The sequence below is a fragment of the Manis javanica genome, chromosome 12 (genome assembly GCF_040802235.1).
Source record: "Manis javanica isolate MJ-LG chromosome 12, MJ_LKY, whole genome shotgun sequence".
Classification (NCBI taxonomy): domain Eukaryota; kingdom Metazoa; phylum Chordata; class Mammalia; order Pholidota; family Manidae; genus Manis; species Manis javanica.
Window position 1 is genome coordinate 47,974,831 of NC_133167.1, and position 19,879 is coordinate 47,994,709.

At 36.1% G+C, this 19,879-nt stretch overlaps 1 protein-coding gene across 1 annotated transcript in view; it reads left to right on the forward strand.

Moving 5' to 3' along the window:
* Positions 1–333: 333 nt before the first annotated feature.
* Positions 334–19,879, forward strand: part of RFTN2 (raftlin family member 2) — a 65,209-nt gene continuing 45,663 nt past the window's right edge. Inside the window, exon 1 of the mRNA XM_017659352.3 lies at positions 334–979. Within this exon, the coding sequence (XP_017514841.1) occupies positions 841–979 (139 nt within the window). The 5' untranslated portion in view covers positions 334–840. The remainder of the gene's footprint in view (positions 980–19,879) is intronic.

Genomic DNA, 19,879 nt, shown 5'->3' on the forward strand with positions numbered 1-19,879 from the left:
TGCAATTAAAGTCTTTATTAAAATATTTTCATGCAAATTTTCTATATTTGGCAGTTTTAATTAGTATATGATTCTTCCAGTAAAAAGAACCTTCATGTGGAAAGAAATCCGCAAAAAGTCTACCTGCAGACTAAAGTATGTACTTTTTAAAAATACTCCACTTTTCTCCCTTAAGACTCCAGAAATAGTTTCTTCATGAAGCTGACTTCCTCTCTGGTAGTGATTTTTGCTTCCAATCATGTTGACATGAGAATCCATTTTTTCATTCCTTCCCCCCCCTACCTCCCCACCCACCCCTCTCCTTTTGCTTTCTTGGTAGTAGCAGGGAGAAAAGAGGCGGTGAGCAACGGGAAGAGGGAAAGGACTAAACAGAAAAGGAATCGCACGCCACTATGTCTGAATACTGGTAGATAATTCCATCCGAGTTGCCCTTTGCCTTTTATTTCCGTTTTTGGACACGTCTTTTATCATCCAGCCAACTGGGATAGACAAAGCACTGCTGGTGCTCTGAGCGACAGAACTCTAGTAGGGGGCTGGCTGTAAATCGACGTGGCGTGGAAATCTTCCACTGAGTTGTAGCAGCTTGCCTGTTTCCCGTAAGACCAAGCCCAGCCTCCTGGAGCTGGAGCTTAATCACCATGGGCTCAACTTTACAGAAAAATGGATAGAAAAAGTCTTCAGGTCCTTTCTTTGGACTCAAATGTTTTCTTTTTGAGTATCTATGGCTTAGCTGAAAAAATCAAAGTAGTTAAGTCTGTAACTTTCCTTTTGCAGCTTAAACAACAGAATTTGCTGCTTTCCCTTCCCTATCCTGCAATTTAATTCCTTACAGACTTTGCCATGGGGTGCGGACTTAGAAAGCTAGAAGACCCTGATGATAGCAGCCCTGGAAAAATATTTTCTACCCTGAAGAGACCGCAAGTGGAAACAAAGACAGAATTTGCTTACGAATATGTACTGCTGGATTTTACTTTACAAGGTACTTTTTGCTTCTTTTTATTTGTTAAATGAAATGTTTCAAAGATAAGGGACTACTAGTTTTTTTAACTGGTAGTCTGTGAGTTTTTAAACTGTTCTTCACAATCAGATTGTGTAATCAGTCTAACAATGATGCTTTGTTTCTTAATTATACCATGAAAGATTTTTGTTTTGTTTCCTTCGGTTTTGGTAACATGGTTCATATGTCCTTTGCAAAATTAGAAGAACTGCTTTGAAATTCTTCATTTTTAAATCAAATGCTTATTCACAGAAGGATACATGAAAAACGTTTGACTCCCAGGCCAAATAGCTGTGGCCAGATGACAGTTTGTGTTTTGAAAAAGATCTGAAAGGCGCAAGAAGATAGCATGTAGAAATAATACTTGCATCATGTGGAAGAGTGTTTGCTAAGACAATTCTGATGTTTCCAACTATGATAAATTTTATGACTATGCTAGTCATTTGACATTTTTGACCAAACTAAACTTGAAGTTAGAAAATACAGTAAAACAGGAAGAAGAAAAAAGATAGTCTTCTGTAAGACATTTCCTTTGCTCAGTGCCCAGTCCCTAACAGAGAAACTCCCTGTTGCAGAAAGTTGGAAACACAAATAAACAAGCCCAGATGGCAGCCCTGTAGAAGGAACAGAGGCAGTTCGACTTCACAAACACTTTGCCTCACTTCTTTCATAAAATTTAAAGTACTGTGCAATTGCATGGATAAAACTGAGTTTTTAAAAAACAGAACTATATCTTTAACTATGGGGTACTAAAAATGAAATTTACAGTGTCTTGCTTGCTGTTAGAATTTCCAGATATCAGTATTTTCTTATTACAAAGTTGTAATATTTTATTTTCTAGTAAGCCACACATTTTATCAGCTAATAGAAACTTTATAATAAGTAAATTATCATGTTATATATTATCTTAACTTCTTTTCAGCTTACACAGAAAATCTCCAGTTTGGGGGCTTTCTCTGTTAACACTGCATCTTTGTGTGAGAAGCAAGAGCAGCCCATTTTTCTTTGTCAAAAATTGAGCTGCCAGCAAGCAAACTCCCTCCCAGGGACATAAACAAAATTGTCGTCTACTTTTAACATGTTCACATTTCCATTTATCAAAGGCTAAGGCTACCAAAGGAAAAATGTTAATATTCCTAATTTTCTTTTTAATTATGAAAGTTAAAAGTGGCTAAAGATAATGGTGATAATCAGAGAAGTAACCAGTCCTGTGAATTTTTTCTGTACTTCTTCAAAACCGTCATCTGAGAAGGTATTTGTGGTGCTGTTTTCTCCAGCGATTGTCCATGCCAGTTATAGTCTAGGACTAGTCTCTGTAAATCCACAGGACATAAAAACCCTCTCCTTTACCTTAAAAACTTGTCTATTCATAAACTTTAGGCCAGAGCCACTTTGATCTGCACTTTAAGATTTGCTGCACAATCCACCAAAGGATCATAGGGCTTAAAATAACTTGATATTGTTTTCTGATTTATTTCCTTCCAACAATGCTAACAATCTGAAACAAATCTGTATAAATGCAGTTATTCTGGAATCAGAAGGATGTATATAGCTTTCTTCAGAAGTCATTTTGGTTTTGCTAGTGTCAAAAGGAGTATAATTTCTACCTTCCACTGTGGGTGTGAGGAAGAACTAATAGAGTGCAGATGGGTATCGCCTGCAAATGTGAACACAGAACACAGGCACATGTTTTATAGTTGCACCTGGTTCCTATTTGGTCCAGGCGCCTAGTTTCCTGGTGCCCCTCCAATTCTTCCACATGGTTTTTAGTTGTGTTTTGTTTTTGCCTTTCTCTCAGAAACCAAGTCTCTATCAGTCCAGTTCCAACTCTACAACCACCTTCCTCCCTTACATTGTCTCTGACCTCCACCTGCCACCCGGTTTCTAGAGAAGTGAGTCAAGGGAGGGGGTTGGGCTGTCAAAACATGACAGCCTTCCTTTTAGCACTGCTGTCGGAGTACTGAATAGTAGCACCTCCTGCCTCTCAGATACCTCCATAAACAACCATTCAAGGAATAAAATGGTCTAGTGACAGCCGTGTGTCCTCATGATGAACCTGTCTCCTACCTTCTTTTCCTCTGTTTCTCCAGAGGACATGGGACAGAGAATGAAGAGCCAGTGGGGCAAGAGGAGGAGATCCTTTGAAATTTCCAGTGTCCTGTGTCAGGGTGGTTATAATTATCCTGAATGACTTACTTATTTTCCATTCAGTTCCATTCCCCATCTTTCTCTCTGCCTCCCCACCCTTTCTTTGTTGGAGGATAGGGGAACGTGAGCCATTACTTACATCTCTATGGGAGGAATAATAGCATAGCCATTAAGGACATAAGGCTCTGGAATCAAAGTTGCTGGGTTCCAAAACTAGGCTCTTTCCCTCACTAACTGTTGCAAGTATGTAAACCTTGCTTTACCTCAGTTTCCTCATCTGTAAAATGGGGGTTCTGATGGTGCTTACATAACAGAGGTGTTTTTAAGGATTAAAAGAGCTAATATAAAATAGTCTACTTAAAAAGGTACCTGGCACTTAGTAAGCACTTAATAAAAGTTAATTATTATTATCCCTCCTTTTTTTATACCAGGTCTACCCACTGCACTAGTGAGATTTCAGTACAATTTTTGTGATAAGTTTTCTGGATTACTGTATAGTATTCTATGTAAGCATGTTTATGAGAGCATGTGTGAGTGTATATATGAGTGTTACAGAATGTCTTAGTGAATAAATTCACTCTGCAAATGATCTAAAAGGGTTAGTTAACCTCCTTATACAATCCCAGAAAACAATCTGCATAATGATAGCTTTGAGGATATTTAGAGCATTTAATCTTTATGATTAAAAAGAGTTTCTACAATACAAAAAGTCCAACAGAAGGTTGGATGATAGCTTTCTTATTTGAATATCTAGTAGAATTAAGTAAAATATATTGAGTAAAATTTTGCTGACCAATGATAAATGCTCATTGTCTTTTACTGTCACTGGTAACAGCAATGAAGACATATATATATATATATATATATATATATTCTGCAGAAGATGCTAAGTACTGGAAATACAAAGAAGAATAAAACATAATTTCCACCCTCAAGTATTTTATTCTAATTGGCCAACCTGGACAAAATCATGAACTATGTCTTATCCACCTTTGTATCCCCTGTATTTGGCACAATGTTTGGCACATGACCAACGGCCAGTAAGTTGAGTTGAGTTAATGAGTAAAAAATTACAATACTAGATACATGAGGTGTCAGAAAAAGGAAAAATCCATTTCAAACAGGATCATTTGGAATTCAAATTAGTACTTTAACTGAACCTAAAGAAAAAGTAGGGCTTAGGTAATGAGAAAAAGACGAAGAGGTTGAGGCACACCAGAGGGCTATTTAACAGAGTGGTGAGCTGTGGAGGCTTTGTAGGAGAGATGCAGAAAATAAGGTTGGAAATAAATGGAGTATGGAATGTTCTGACTTGGCTAAGGAGCAATTTCTTGGTTCTGTGGGGAATAAATAGCTATACAGCCTCTTAAACAAGAAGTGAATGGTACAGAGAAGTGTCTTTAGAAGATTAATGTGAGATTGCAGTGAGGAGAGATGGAAGTGAGGAAAAAAGTTAGACTACTGCTTGTAGTGGCCAGGGCTTATGATGATGAGGGCCTGCATGTGAGGGGCAGCAACCAGGACGGAGTGCAAGGGCTAAGTTTAGCAGACATCATGAAGGAGGAACTTACTCAGCCTGTGGCTGGCTAGATAGGAAGGGACAGGAAGAATGAGGAATCCAGGATGCCCTGCTGATTCTGGGCCTTAATAAATGTGGAAATAATGATGCCTTTTACAGTAGGAGGGGTGTCCCTAAGGGAGTCAGTGTGCAGTAAAAGACAAATTCCATCATAGGCATTTTGCCTTTGAGATGGCAGTGGAACATCCTAGCAGAGACAGTTATGGATGCAAGGCTGGAGGTGATGATTCCCGGAGGAATCGAAATAGATAAAGTCTTTAAGAAAAAATATGGACAGAGCATACATGTCTTGGACTAAGTTGTCAGACATATTTGGGCATATTGAGGACAACTCAACAAAAATGACAGAACGAAGACAACAGGGCGATACAGCACCAGAGAACACAAGGGAAGGGACGGTTTCAAAAAGCGAGAAGTCATCATAATTTTACAAGAGAACTTTCAAGAAAAACAAAAATGTAGCACTGAAGAGACTGCACTAAAAAACCAACAAAGGATGAATATAAGAAATGAGGGAAGGAAGGGAAGGAGGGAGGGAGAAAGCATGATTCCATCTAATTTTCTATATTTGTCTCAATCTAAAAAGTTCTTTGGCATTTCTGCAAGCAGTCAAAAGCTTTTCAAGTGTAAAGTGGTAAAGTGGTACATAAAAAGAAATTAATGACAAAAATGACTAAATTTACTCAGTCATCAACATACTCCTTGCCATAGTGCTGAGCCCAAATTTCACCAGGTGAAAAACTATACAGAGTTCCATTATGTTTGGAATGGTGAGATATTTTTGTTTAGAAAAATAATAAGACCTCACAAATTCAGATTTTTGTGGGAGAAAAAAGATCCCATTCTGAATTGGAGGAGGAGGGAATCTCCAATAACAGCATACAGTTGACCCAGTTAAATAAATATTGATATTGGGAGAAAATAGATATACATTTCTTTCAGCAACCTATATTATGATTTTTTCCTACATATATTTTTTATATCATATATTTTCCTACATATATTTCTTATACTTCTTTGAACTAACACTTACTTACTAAGTACCTACCAAGCAAAGAACTAGTAATCAAAGGTAAATAAAGCCTAGTCTCTGCCTTCTGTGAATTTGCATCCTAGTGAGCAACTGACAGAGGGACAGTGATAAATAAGCATTCAGTACAATGTGTATGCTGTACACTGTGATACAGTCTATGCCAGAAGTGTGAGGGTTATAGAAGCAGAAAAATGAGCCAGGAAGCCTCCTTATAAGAAATGCCACCTCATCTGAGATCTGAAGAATTAATGGGACTTAGATAAAGGTCTGTATCCAGAATATTTAAAATATAACTGCAAATCAACAAGGAAAAGACAAACAACCCAATAAGAAAATGGACAAGGATCTTGGACAGGCAGCTCATGAAGTGGAAACTACAAATAGTCAATGGCCTATAATGAAATTGTGCTCAACCTCATTAGTAATCAGGAAAATTCATGTCAAAACCATAATGAGATGCCACTACCAATCATCCAGAATGGCTAAAATTTAAAAAGACTGAATACCAAGTGTTGGTAAATAGGTGCAACCATTTTGGAAAAAAAAATGCTTTGACATTATCTAGTTAGCTGAAGATACACCCAACAGAAATGTATTCACATGTGCACCATGAGGCACATACAAGATTGTTCATAGATGTATTATTTGTAATAACCCAAAAGGGTGAACAACTCAGAAATCCAAAAATAAGAGACTGGAGAATACCTTGTGGTAATATGCACACAATGGAACACTATATTGCAGAAGTCAGCAAACGCTTTGTGTAAAGGGCCAGATAGTAAATAAATTCTAGGCTTTATGAGTCATCAGATCCTCTGTCACAACTACTCGGCTCAGCCTCTGTAGTGCCAACATACCGTATGTAACAGAACAAGCCAGAACAGGGTAGTACTTTGCCAGCCTCTGCTACACTACAGTGAAAATGAACAAACTACAACAACACAAGATGAACCTCACAGGACAGATACGAAAGTACATGCTGTATGGTTCCATCTACATAAAGCTCAGACAATGGCAAAACTGAACTATAACCTTTAAGGCTGCATTCTTAGATAGTAAACCAGAAGAGCAAGAAAGTGGCAACCATAGAAGTCACACAGTACAGAGGGTGAGAAGGGGATTGTGACTGGAAAAGGTGAAATGGAAAGCTCTGGAGTGCCCCAATTTTCTTATTTTTGAACGCATGGTCGTTACCCAAGTGTGGAGAGTTTTAAGTATGCTTTGTTCACTTTTTTTTTTGGTATGTTCCATTTCTACCCCCACCGAAAATTTTTAGAAAGGCTTAAGAAAAGACAGAGTAGGAGCACTGGGGGGAGGGAGGGTAAGTCAAAAAAGTATGAAAGACAAGATGTCCAGACTCAGAAATGAGAGATTTTATGGTTTGTCTGGGAAGCAGGAAAAAAACAGAATGAGTGGAGCATAGCACATGGAGGAGGCAGCAGTGACTTTGAAATGGTCATAATTTGATCTTTCACATAGCTGCCTGTAATAAGGAACTATATAGTTCTAGTGTACTTAAAAACTACAGTTATATTACTTCAATTAACTACATTAATGAGCCACTACAAAGATGATGGCTTTCATTGAAAACATAAGACATTACATAATTTGGATGTTTGTTTATATAAAAGTTTAAATTTTTAATAATTTAAAACATTGTGATAAGTAGAATAATTCAGATATTCTTTTTAATATCCATACACCAAATTGTTTAACAATTTATTGTAGTCTAAAGCCATTAGCCTAGCTCATGTATGAATTTTCATACATTCTGAACTAACATGATCCAAATCAGTGAAGTTTACTTTCTTGTAGGCACTAGAGTGTACTGTCTCTGGAGTCATTCAATCTGGTTCAATCACAGCCTTACCACGTACTTACGAGCAATTTGGGCAAGTTACCAAATCTCCCTCTTTTTGAGTTTCCTGATCCAATATTCCTTATCAGAGTAATGATATCTATCTTATGGAGTTTTTACAAGGACTAAGATCAGGCATATATAGTACTTCATGTAGTATCTGGCACAAAGTATGCACCTGGTATAGATTACTTATTATTTTTTACTGTAATGGCAAGATGTTAATATGAGACTAACAATCACTCCCTTTTGAAAATATGGTAAAATTACTTGCCAGAGTTTGCACATATTTTTATCTGAAGAAGCAATTTTTTGTAAATATTTCACAAATACATACTGCTTATAAGAAGTAAATTGGAAAGTTCTTTCCATAAATGTGGAAAGAACACATATATGTTCTGGACTACTTTTATAGAGTTACATCATATGTGGAAGCAAAGCTTTTGGCATTGAACAAGTTCTTAGATTTAAACTGGAATGTGACTCCTTCTATTTTTATTTATTTTTATTTTTTTACTTTGATATCATTAATGTACAAGTACTTGAACAACATGATGGTTACTAGACTCCACGTATTATCAAATCCCCCCCACATGCCCCATTACAGTCACTGTCCATCAGCATAGTAAGATGCTATAGAATCATTACTTGTCTTCTGTGTGTTATACTGCCTTCCCCGTGTCCCCCCCCAAATTATGTGTGCTAATCGTAATGTCCCTTATTCCCCCTTATCCCTCCCTTCCCACTCATCCTCCCCAGTCCCTTTCCCTTTGGTAACTGTTAGTCCTTTCTTGGCTTCTGTGATTCTGCTGCTGTTTTGTTCCTTCAGTTTTTCCTTTGTTCTTATATTCCACAGATGAGTGAAATCATTTGGTGCTTGTCTTTCTCCACCTGGCTTATTTCACTGAGCATAATACCCTCTAGCTTTATCCATGTTGTTGCAAATGGTAGGATTTGTTTTTTCCTTATGGCTAAATAATATTCCATTGTATATGTATCACCTCTTCTTTTTATTTATTTATTTATTTATTTTTATTTTGTTATCATTAATCTACAATTACATGAGGAACTTTATGTTTACTACACTCCCCCCTTCACCAAGTCCCCCCCACAATCCCCATTACAGTCACTGTCCATCAGCATAGTAAGATGTTATAGAATCACTACTTGTCTTCTCTGTGTTGTACAGCCCTCCTCATGCCCCCCACATTATACATGCTAATCATAGTGCCCCTTTTCTTTCCCCCCCTTTTCCCCTTCTCCCTCCCTTCCCACCCATCCTCACCAGTCCCTTTCCCTTTGGTAACTGTTAGTCCCTTCTTGGGTTCTGTGAGTCTGCTGCTGTTTTGTTCCTTCAGTTTTTCTTTGTTCTTATACTCCACAGATGAGTGAAATCATTTGGTACTTGTCTTTCTCCACCTGGCTTATTTCACTGAGCATAATACCCTCTAGCTCCATCCATGTTGTTGCAAATGGTAGGATTTGTTTTCTTCTTATGGCTGAATAATATTCCATTGTGTATATGTACCACCTCTTCTTTATCCATTCATCTACTGATGGACACTTAGGTTGCTTCCATTTATTGGCTATTGTAAATAGTGCTGCGATAAACATAGGGGTGCAAATATGACTTCTTCTATTTTTAAAGTTTGATCTCTCTCTGTGAAATTTAAAGCAAAGAAGCCTAAAAAATCTGTTGATATTTTACTTTAGAGCTATGAGGATAAATGATGAAATGCTGCTTAATCCTTAGCAGTTTTCCATTTTAACCATAAAAATCCACTTTGCATTTGTATAGTTTTCACAGCAGTTATAAAATGCTTTTTTCATTAATTTTTCACAGTAGCCTTCTAAGGTATAAGGAAACTTTTGCAAATTATGTAGCATCAATTGAACAGCAACTGACCACACCCATTAATGCCATAAGCAACACCATTTTTTCCTTCTCCTAAGAAGCCAAGAAAGAACTGATGGTGGCTGGGGAGAAAGAGAAAGATGTCTAAGAAGAAAAAGATGTCTCACAGCTGCTGCCAACCACCTATGCTGTTCAAATTCTAACCAAACAACAACTACCTCCTCCTTATTTTCCTGTGTTTAAAAAGTAATAGAGCCTCTGATATTGCTGCCCAGGTGGAGGACATCAAACTAACAAGTAGGCCTCAAACAATGAGCCTGTCATTGAGACACCTTTATTCACTCTGTTGAACACTCATATTTGCTCACCTCACTCTGTGTGCTCAGCCTGTTCTTTCTCACATCTCTGAGAAGAATCAGGCTTCTAGTCTCTTTTCTACACAGTTTAAAACATTAAAAATTGAGAGAATTACATGAATGGACATTCTCAACAAAATTCCCAGATTTGTTTTTCTTCTGCTTGCTCCTGGTTTACCATTCTTGAATGATGCTGGCATGGTTAAAGCAAATCCCATGTGGGATAGGGACAGTTTGCTAATAGAGCGAATGATGTTTTGAGTATTCTACAGCCCACATCACCTCCTCCAGCACAGTTCTTTTATTTGTTTTATCGGCCTGTACATTTGGGCACCTGAATCCTGGACTCCAGTTAGGGACCCTAATCTGGAGTATGAGATGAGGGCACTTGATCTACAGTGTGAGCCAGGGACCTCTAATCTAGAGCTCTGCAGGTTGGGAGCCAGGCCATGTTTTTGGAATAAATTCAAGTCTCTACAATGATCTTCCTTCTGGATATTTGTTAAACCAACAGTGACTTATCTCTGAGGACAACTTCATTTGAAAGTATTTTTTCCAAACTGGATGAACAACAGACAGACACATCCCTGATGTTTGTGCCAGGCACTGGACTCATGTGTTACAGTTACCATTAAAACAACCCTATGAATACTACTGTTTATCCCTGTCTCAAAGAGGAAAAGTAACTTGTTTCAGATCTAGTAAATGGCATACCATTATTTAAACATAGGCTATTTGTATTGTTGAAAACTTCTCTAATCTGGGGAAGGAAATAGATATCCAGGTCCTGGAAGCAGAGTGCCCCTAACAAGATGAACCTTAGGAAGGCAACAACTAAGATGCATAGTAGTTAAAATGGCAAAGATTAAAGAGAAAGAGAAAATCTTAAAAGCATCAAGAGAGAGGCAGACAGTTACCTTTATGGAAAACTCCGTAAGTCTGTCAACAGATTTCTCAGCAGAAACTTTACAGGCCACAGAGGAGTGGCATGAAATATTCAAAGTATTGAAAGGGAAGAAACTACAACCAATAATTCTCTACCTAGCAAAGTTATTATTCAGAATTGAAAGAGAGATTAAAAACTTCCCAGATAAATGAAAGTTAATGAATTCACCACCACTAAAACAGTCTTATATGTTCAAGAGACTTCTTTAGATGGAAATGTTCTCAAGTCTAAATAAGTGAAAATAAACCTAAAGTAAAGTAGTAGACCAATTACTTACAAAGCAAGTATGAAGTTCAAACACAAAAGTAGTAAACTCAACTATACACAAAATTAATCAAGGGATACACAGAAGATGTAGATTATGACATCTTATACATAAAATGTGGAGGAGGAGGAAGAATAAAAACTTAGTATTTTTGCAATGTGTTCCAAATCAAGTGACCACCAAATTAAATATAGACTATTGTATATTTAAGAGATTATGAGCCTTATGGTAACCACAAGCCTAAAGCCAATAATAGCTACACAAAACATTTTTTAAAGAAATGCAGTCATAACACTAAAATAAAATCAAATAACAAGAGTATAAAAGAGGAACTACAAAAACAACCAGAGAACAATTAATAAAATAGCGCTAAGTACATACCTATCAATAACTACCTTAAATGTAAATGGACTGAAGGCATCAATTAGGAGATTTGAACACCCCACTTACATCAGTGGATAGATCATCCAAACAGAAAATGAATAAGGAAACAGTGGGGTTGAACAACATATTAGACCAGGTAGACTTAACAGATAGATGTAGAACATTCCACCCAAAAGCAGCAGAATACACATTTTTCTCAAGTGCACATACAACGTTCTCCAGAATAGATTACATACTAGGCTACACAAAGAGACTCAATAAATTAAAAAAGATTGAAATTGTATTAAACATCATTTCAAACCACATCAGTATGAAACTAGAAATTAATTATATGAAGAAAACCAAAAAAATACACAACATATGGAGGCTAAACAACTTGCATCTAAATAATCAATGGATCAATGAGCAAATCAAAGAAAAAAATCAAACAATACATGGAGACAAATGAAAACAGAAACACATGGTTCAAAATACATGGGATGCAGCAAAAGCAGTTCTAAGAGTATAGTATAGAACAATATAGGCCTACCTCAAGAAGCAAGGATAATCTCAAATAAGCAATATAACCTCACAAATAAAGGAACTAAAAAAAGAACAAAAAATCCCGAAGTTAGTAGATGGAGGAACACAATAAATCAGAAGTGAAATAAGTAAAACAGAGAATAAGAAAGCAGTAGAAAAGAAAACAATGAAACCCAGAGGTAGATTTTCAAGAAGATAAATAAAATAGACAAACCCCTACTCAGACTTATCAAGAAAAAAGGAAAGAGGACAAAAATAAACAAAATCAGAAACAGAAAAGGAGAAAATTCAAAGAATTATGAGACACCACAAAAATTCAAAGAATTATCAGAGAATTCTATGAAAAATATGCCGATAAGTTGGACAACCTAGAAGAAATGGAAAAATTCCTAGAAATGTACACTCTTTCAAGACTGGCTCAGGAAAAAAAACAGAAAATCTGAACAAACTGATTACCAATAATGAAATTGAATTAGTAATCAAAAAACTCCCAAGAAACTAAGGCCAGTATCAGATGGTTTCACAGTTGAATTCTACCAAACATTTAAAAATGAGCTGATAACCATCCTTCTTAAAGTATTCCAAAAAATAGAAGAGGAGGGAATACTTCCAAACTCATTCTATAAGGCCAGCATCACTCTAATACCAAAATCAGGAAAAGGCACTACAAAAAAAAAAAGAAACTACAGACCAATATCCCCAATGAACATAAATGCTAAAAGTCTCAACAACATATTAACAAACCAAATTCAAAAATACATCAAAAGGATCATCCATCATGACAAAGTGGGATTTATTCCAGGGATGCAAAGATGGTATGATATTTGTAAATCAATTAATAAAAGGAAGGATAAAAAACATATGATCATCTCAATAGATGCTGAAAAAGCATTTGACAAAATTCAACATCCATTCATGATAAAACCTCTTAAGAAATTGGTATAGAGAGAACATACCTAAACATAACAAAGATCAAATACGACAAACCCAGAGTTAACATCATAATGGTGAAAAGCTGAAAGCTTTTCCTCTAAGATGAGTAGCAAGACAAGGATGCCTACTCTCACCACTTTTATTCAGCACAAAACTGGAAGTCCTTGCCACAGCAAACAGTCAAAGAACAAAAATAAAAAGCATCCAAATGGGTAAGGAAGAAGTAAAACTATCATTATTTGCAGATGACACAATATTATATACAGAAAACCCTAAACACTGCACAAAAAAAACTACTAGAACTAATAACTGGGTTCAGCAAAGTTGTAGGATATGAAATTAATACACAGAAATCTGTTGCATTCCTATATCCTAACAATGAACTAGCTGAAAAGTCAGAAAAATGATCCCATTTACAATTGCATCAAAAAGAATAAAATACCTAGAAATAGAAAAGGAAGTGAAAGTCCTGTATTCTGAAACCTATAAAACATTGATGAAAGAAATTGAAGAAAACAAAATAAATAGAAAGTTATTCTATGCTTGTACAAAGAATTAATGTTGTCAAAATGCGCATCCTATCCAAAGCAAGCTACAGATTCAGTGCAATCCCCATCAAAATACCAGTAGCATTTTTCAATGAACTACAACAGAGAATCCTAAAATGTATATGGAACCATAAAAGACCCCAAGTAGCCAAAGCAATCTTGAGAGAGAAAAACAGAGCTGAGGGTAACACACTCCCTGACTTCAAGTATACTACAAAACTATAGTAATCAAAACAGCATGGTATTGGCACAAGAACAGACCCATAGATCAATGGGACAGAATAGAGAGCCCAGAAATAAACCCACACATATATGGTCAACTAATACATAACAAAGAAGCCATGAATATATAATGGAGAAAAGATAGTCTCTTCAATACATAGTGTTGGGAAAACTGGAGAGTTACATTCAAGAGAATGAAACTGGATTACTCTCTAACACCATGTACAAAAGTAAACTCTAAATAGATTAAACACCTAAATGTAAGAAATGAAACCATAAAACTCTTATAAGAAAATGTAGGCAAAAAGCTCTTGAACAAAGCATGAGTAATTTTTTCTGATATGTCTTTCTAGGCAAGGGAAACAAAAATAAAAAGAAACGAGTGGGACTATATCAAACTAAAAACTTCTATACAGCAAAGGGAACCATCAGCAAAACAAAAGGCAACCTACAGTGTGGAAAATTGTATTTGAAAATTATATATCTTATAAGGCATTAACATCCAAAATATACAAAGAACTCATATGACTCAATACCAAAAAGTAAATAAATAACCCAATTTAAAAATGGGCAGAGGACCTGAAAAGACATTTCTCCAAGGAAGACATAGAAGGCCAATAGACAGGTGAAAAGATGCTCCACATCACTAATCATTAGGGAAATGCAAATCAAAACCACAACGAGATATCATGTCACACCAGTCAGAATGGCCACTATCCAAATGACAAGGAAAAACAAATGTTGGCAAGACTGTGAAGAAAAGGGAATCCTCCTACACTGTTGGCGGGAATGTAAATTGGTGCAGCCACTATGGAAAACAGTATGGAGTTTCCTCAAAAAAACTAAAAATAGGAATGCCATTTGACCCAGTGATTCCACTCCTATGAATTTACCTGAAGAAAACAAAATCTCTGATTTGAAAAGATATATATATGCACCCCTATGTTTATTGCCACATTATTTACAATAGCCAAGATATGAAGCAAGCAAAGTGTCCATTAGTAGATGAATGGATAAAGAAGAGGTGGCACCTATACACAATGGAATATTATTCAGCCATAAAAAAGAAAAAAAACCTGCCATTTTCAACAACATGGATGGACCTAGAAGGTATCATGCTAAGTGAAATAAGCCAGGCATAGAAAGACAAATTCCATATGTTTTTACTTATATGTGAAATCCAAAAACAAAACAAAACAAAGTGAACAAAAACAGCAACAAACTCACAGACACAGAGGTAACTGGTGGTTACCATTTGGGAGGGGTTGGGATGGGTGGATGAAATAAGTGAAGGGGACAAAATCTCAATTGTAATATAAAGTAGTCACAGGGATGACAGTACAACATAGAGAATATAGTCAATAGTTCCATAACATGTTGACAGAGAGTAATTACACTTGTTGGGTTGAGCATTTAATAATATAGATAACTATTAAATCAATACATTGTACACTTGAAACCAATATTGTATATCAACTATACCTCAATTAAAATAGTATCAAAAAAATAAAAAAAGTTTTCAGAATAAATACAAAAAATAAATAAACCCAGGTTATTCGCTTCCAGAGCCCAATGCTCTTAGAACAAATAGTGCTCTGCCTCTCCTTCCACAGAGAAGGAACATTTTTAACAAAGCAACCAACAGTTGTACAGCATATACCACATGCCTGATACTTTCCTAGAACAAATATTAACTCATTTAATCCTCTTAACAACTTTATAGGGTAGATTCTATTATTCTCAACTTTGCTGATAAGAAAACTAGGTCACGTGCATGCAAAGTACCTTGCTGGGCTAGTAAGTTGCCGAGCTGGGATTTGCATCCAGGCAGTCTGGTCTTGGAGTCTATTTTCTAAACCACTGCTTCCTGAGCACCCTGGAGCTCTGTTAATTTGAATATGTTAATGTTACATCCAATTTTTCCTTTAATAGGTACTTTTTACGCATTTACCATAATTGTCATGTCTATGCTGAGTGTATCAAAAGATACAGACCTCCAGACTGAAGAACATGTGACAGTTGTGTAATTAGTGTAAAGCACTGAGCCCAAAATGAATATGATCTTTACATAAATTTATGTTAGATAAATTTATTAGCCTTGATGTATAATTTTTTTCTTCCTTTGTAATCTTTCTTGATTTCTCAGTTTGTGATTTCTTCTGAAACTCCTGTGTGTTTGTGTGTGTTTTTCATGCACTAACATTTCTTTCACACTGGACTTGAGACAATAACCTTACTAAATTGAGGGTGCGAGAGGTTGTGAAGCAGACCAGAAAAACTGGATTTATTCCACTGACATAAAATTTCCTGACATCAACAGAGAACCAGGTATTCCTCAGAAATAAATACATTCTCTACCTGAACAGAAACCAATGTTTTTATGTTTTAGCTATCTTCATGGGATTTTTTTTAGTGTGTTATATAACTCTACCTTTGACGAATGTGTTCAGAAACAATAGAACAAAGGGAATGATTTCATTATCATTGTCAATTTGGAACAACAAAGCAAGGAAAGCCCTTTAAATTATCCCAAACTGAAGTTTTTATAATTGTTACATAATTTTAGAATTCATTTTATTCTTTCTGGTGTCATCTGGTATCACCCCTTTCTACTCTCAAGTTCTTGGTACTTTTACTCCAGTGGGTCTCCAAGCCTCCATCACATGACTTGGCACTGGACAGGATATGTTTTTAGGTTGTATGCACAGAAGTAAATAACAATGAATCTCATAGACAGAAAGTTGTACCCTTTTCAATTGTTTTCCAGCCTTCCAATCAGTTTGGAGTTAATATGTCTCTAACACCTGTCTAAATGGCTAATTTTCCTTTTCAACAAAGAAAGAGCAGAGCTGTGGTTCAGAGACGTTGACAGATAACAGTATATAGCTAGAATTAAACATGTGTTTTCATTTCATTTTATTTATTTGTATGACAACCTTCTACTTACAGTAAGTGATTCTGTTTTATGGTTATATGAGAGATATAAATTATTTTTGAAATAAATTTAAGCTCAAAATGAATGTTAAAAGAAAAACTTAAGGACATGGAAGTACAGGTATTAGTCAGACATGACAAAAATTGAGAAAGAATGCTCAGAGACTTAAGTTTGGGATATACCACCCCAGTCCAATGTGCACATGGTAGAGAGGGGAGCTGAGGGTGGCTCCATGCCTTTCTTATAGGAAAAGTGAATGGGTTTTGTGAGAATTTTTTTTGTAAGCTGGGGGGTTGTTTGAGTACTATATTTTTGAGATGGCTGACACTCTGCTTTCTGGTTAAGTAGGACAAAAATCTCTCTCACCTCTAATTTTTTGCCATATTTCTTTACCATACATATATTTAAAGAACTGAGCATGTCAGAGTCCTATTCTGCCCTGCCACCTGTAGTCTGTGTACCTAACTCCTCCATTGTTCAGTCAGTGTCACACCTGCCAGATTGTTCTGTGTGACAGCCCTTTGAATACATCCAGATGGCATCTTGTTCCTCACTTATTTGGCACATACTTGAAGAATACCTGTCAGGGTCTTCAGATGCCCCCTCACTATCCTGAACACTTTCTTTTGAACATACTCCAGGTTGAAGCTGTCTGTCTCTAATTTGGCCCTTAAACTGAACACAATCTACTTATTCATTCAACAGAATTGAGTATTGATGTGGTAGGTACTGTACTATGTGTAGAGATGCAGCAGTGAACAAAATAAGAATATCCTTGCCTTCAAAGAGCTTTCATTCTGATGAGGGAGGCAGACATTAAACAAGATAATTAGGTGAATGTACTAGTATTATTTAGATAGTGATGAATGTGAAAGAGACAAAAATTAAGCAGGAAATGTGCCAGTGATGGTCTTCTCAGCACAAAATTCACTGTTTAGTCTTCTTTCAGATGACCCACGATCACGTTAGAGTAACTGCTAATTCATAATTAGTTTGTGGTCAACTAAAGCCTCCAGGGTTTCCCCTCCCCACCTCCCAAAAAATGAAATTTTTTTTTCTCTAATTCTGTGTTTTGAACTTAAGGAAAGAACTAAGAATTTATCTTGTTAGATTGTTTTTAACTTTGAGACATTTATATCACCGAACCAAGACTTCTTTAAATATTCATTCTCTTAGCCAGTGTATTTGCAACTGCTTCTTTGCTATGTAACTGACCATGTTTCACTGACCCTAAATGCCACTGATTGTAAAATATCATTACTTTATGTACCACTAAAAAAGAAAAAGATACCAGTTAAGCTATGACTTACTCTTTTCTTATCATTTAGTAGTTTTATTTTTACCAATGGCAAAAGCTCTTTTTGACATTTTAAAAATAAAGTTTTCCTTCTATATCTCTCCTACATACATAAAAACAGAAAATTAAGTAAAATATAGTCCTAAAACTTCTTCACACTTGGGATCTGATTCTTCTGAATCCCTTTCAGACTCAGAAACCTCATGTCCCCATTTTTCCACATGATTTTCTCCTCTGGGCTGTCAAGAGTATGGGCAATGCCACATTTCTTAAAAGAGTCCTGGAGTTTTCTTCCAGCACCTGACACACAGTCTGCAAGTTTGAGATTGGAGCTTTTTGATATTGCCAGAGGTTACTGATGGAAAGATTTCAGTCAACAACCAGGACTCATACTTTTTCCACGAGTAATCCTTGAGCGATTTGTTGACTGAAACCTCAAGCCCTCTTGGTTAACTAGTCATGGCCTGTGCAAAAACAACCAGCTTCCCACAGGAAGTGAAACCCACTGTAGTTATCACCTGACCTACAGTAGAGGTTAAAATGCCAGGAGAGATTTCTAAGCCAAGGCATATCCCATATTCTTGTATTACATTTTTTTCTCTTTTTGTTATCATTAATCTACAATTACATGAGCAACATTATGTTTACTAGACTCCTGCCATAACCAAGTCCCCCGCCCACAAACCCCATTACAGTCACTGTCCATCAGCGTAGTAAGATACTTTAGAATCACTACTTGTCTTCTCTGCTGTACAAACCTCCCCGTGCCCCCCACCCTCTATATTATGTCTGCTAATCTTAATTTGTATTACATTTTACAAAGGCAAACTTTCACAAAAATGAAATGCTCATCTCCACTCATATTTTTTTCAGTTACCAGCTACAATCTTTTTTTGTTTCATTTTTGTCAAGTAAATAGTATTTTTTTCAGTAAACTTTAAAGTTCCTTACATCTTCATGAATTTTTAAGTTTTCGTTTTGCAATCTGCCTTGCTAAGAAAATCATATAAAATTACTGGGAAAGTGTTGAAGTTCCTTATTTTTCTGGCATGACTTTTGAGGAAGAAGGCATAGCACACATTTTTTAACCAATAAACCAGATGCCATTATACTCTTTAAAAATCTTTGATCTACACATACAACCTAAAACTAGAAAAATCCTAAAAGGAAACCAAGGGGGAAAGCTTTATGACATTTGATTTGGCAAAGATTTCTGGTTATAACACCAAAAGAATAGGCAACAAAAGCAAAAACAGATAAATGGGACTACATCAAATGTAAGAAATTCTGTACATCAAAGGACACAATGAACAGAGAAGAAAGTCAATTCTATGGAATGGGAGAAAACACAATACCCAGAATAAACACAGTACTTCTACAACTCCACAATGACAAAAAAAAATTTTTTTAATGGACAAAGGGCTTGAATGGACATTTCTCCAAAAATGATATACAAATGGCCAACAAGCATAGGAAAAGATGCTCAACATCACTAATCATTAGAGAAATGCAAATCAAACCACAATGAAATATCACTTCACACCCACTAGGATGGCTACTATCAAAACAACAGAAAACAAGTGTTGACAAGAATGTAGGGAAACCGGAATACTTGTGCACAATAGATAGGAATGTAAAATAGTATGAGAGAAGCAAGGCCAGCAGGATCCAGAACCTTGTCCAAGCCAGCAAGCTCATTCTTTGTGTGTGACACAGTCCTCTCCCAAGTTTCTGGATTTCATTCCAGCATTGAGTTAATTACACCCAATGTAGCTCCACTTCTCATTACTTTTTACCTTGTTTTTATGTGTTTTTTCTCACTGTAATATTATTAACTTAAAGAACATAAAGTGGGTCTGAAGCTAGAGCCTTACAAAGTGAGTAAGACCTTTAACTCTACTGGGTTGGATTCTCGCTAGGTTCCTGATTCCCCTCACCTATATGATCAGAAGAGCAACAATTCCACAACAGTGCTTCTATGTTCTTTCTCTGTTGTGTCTC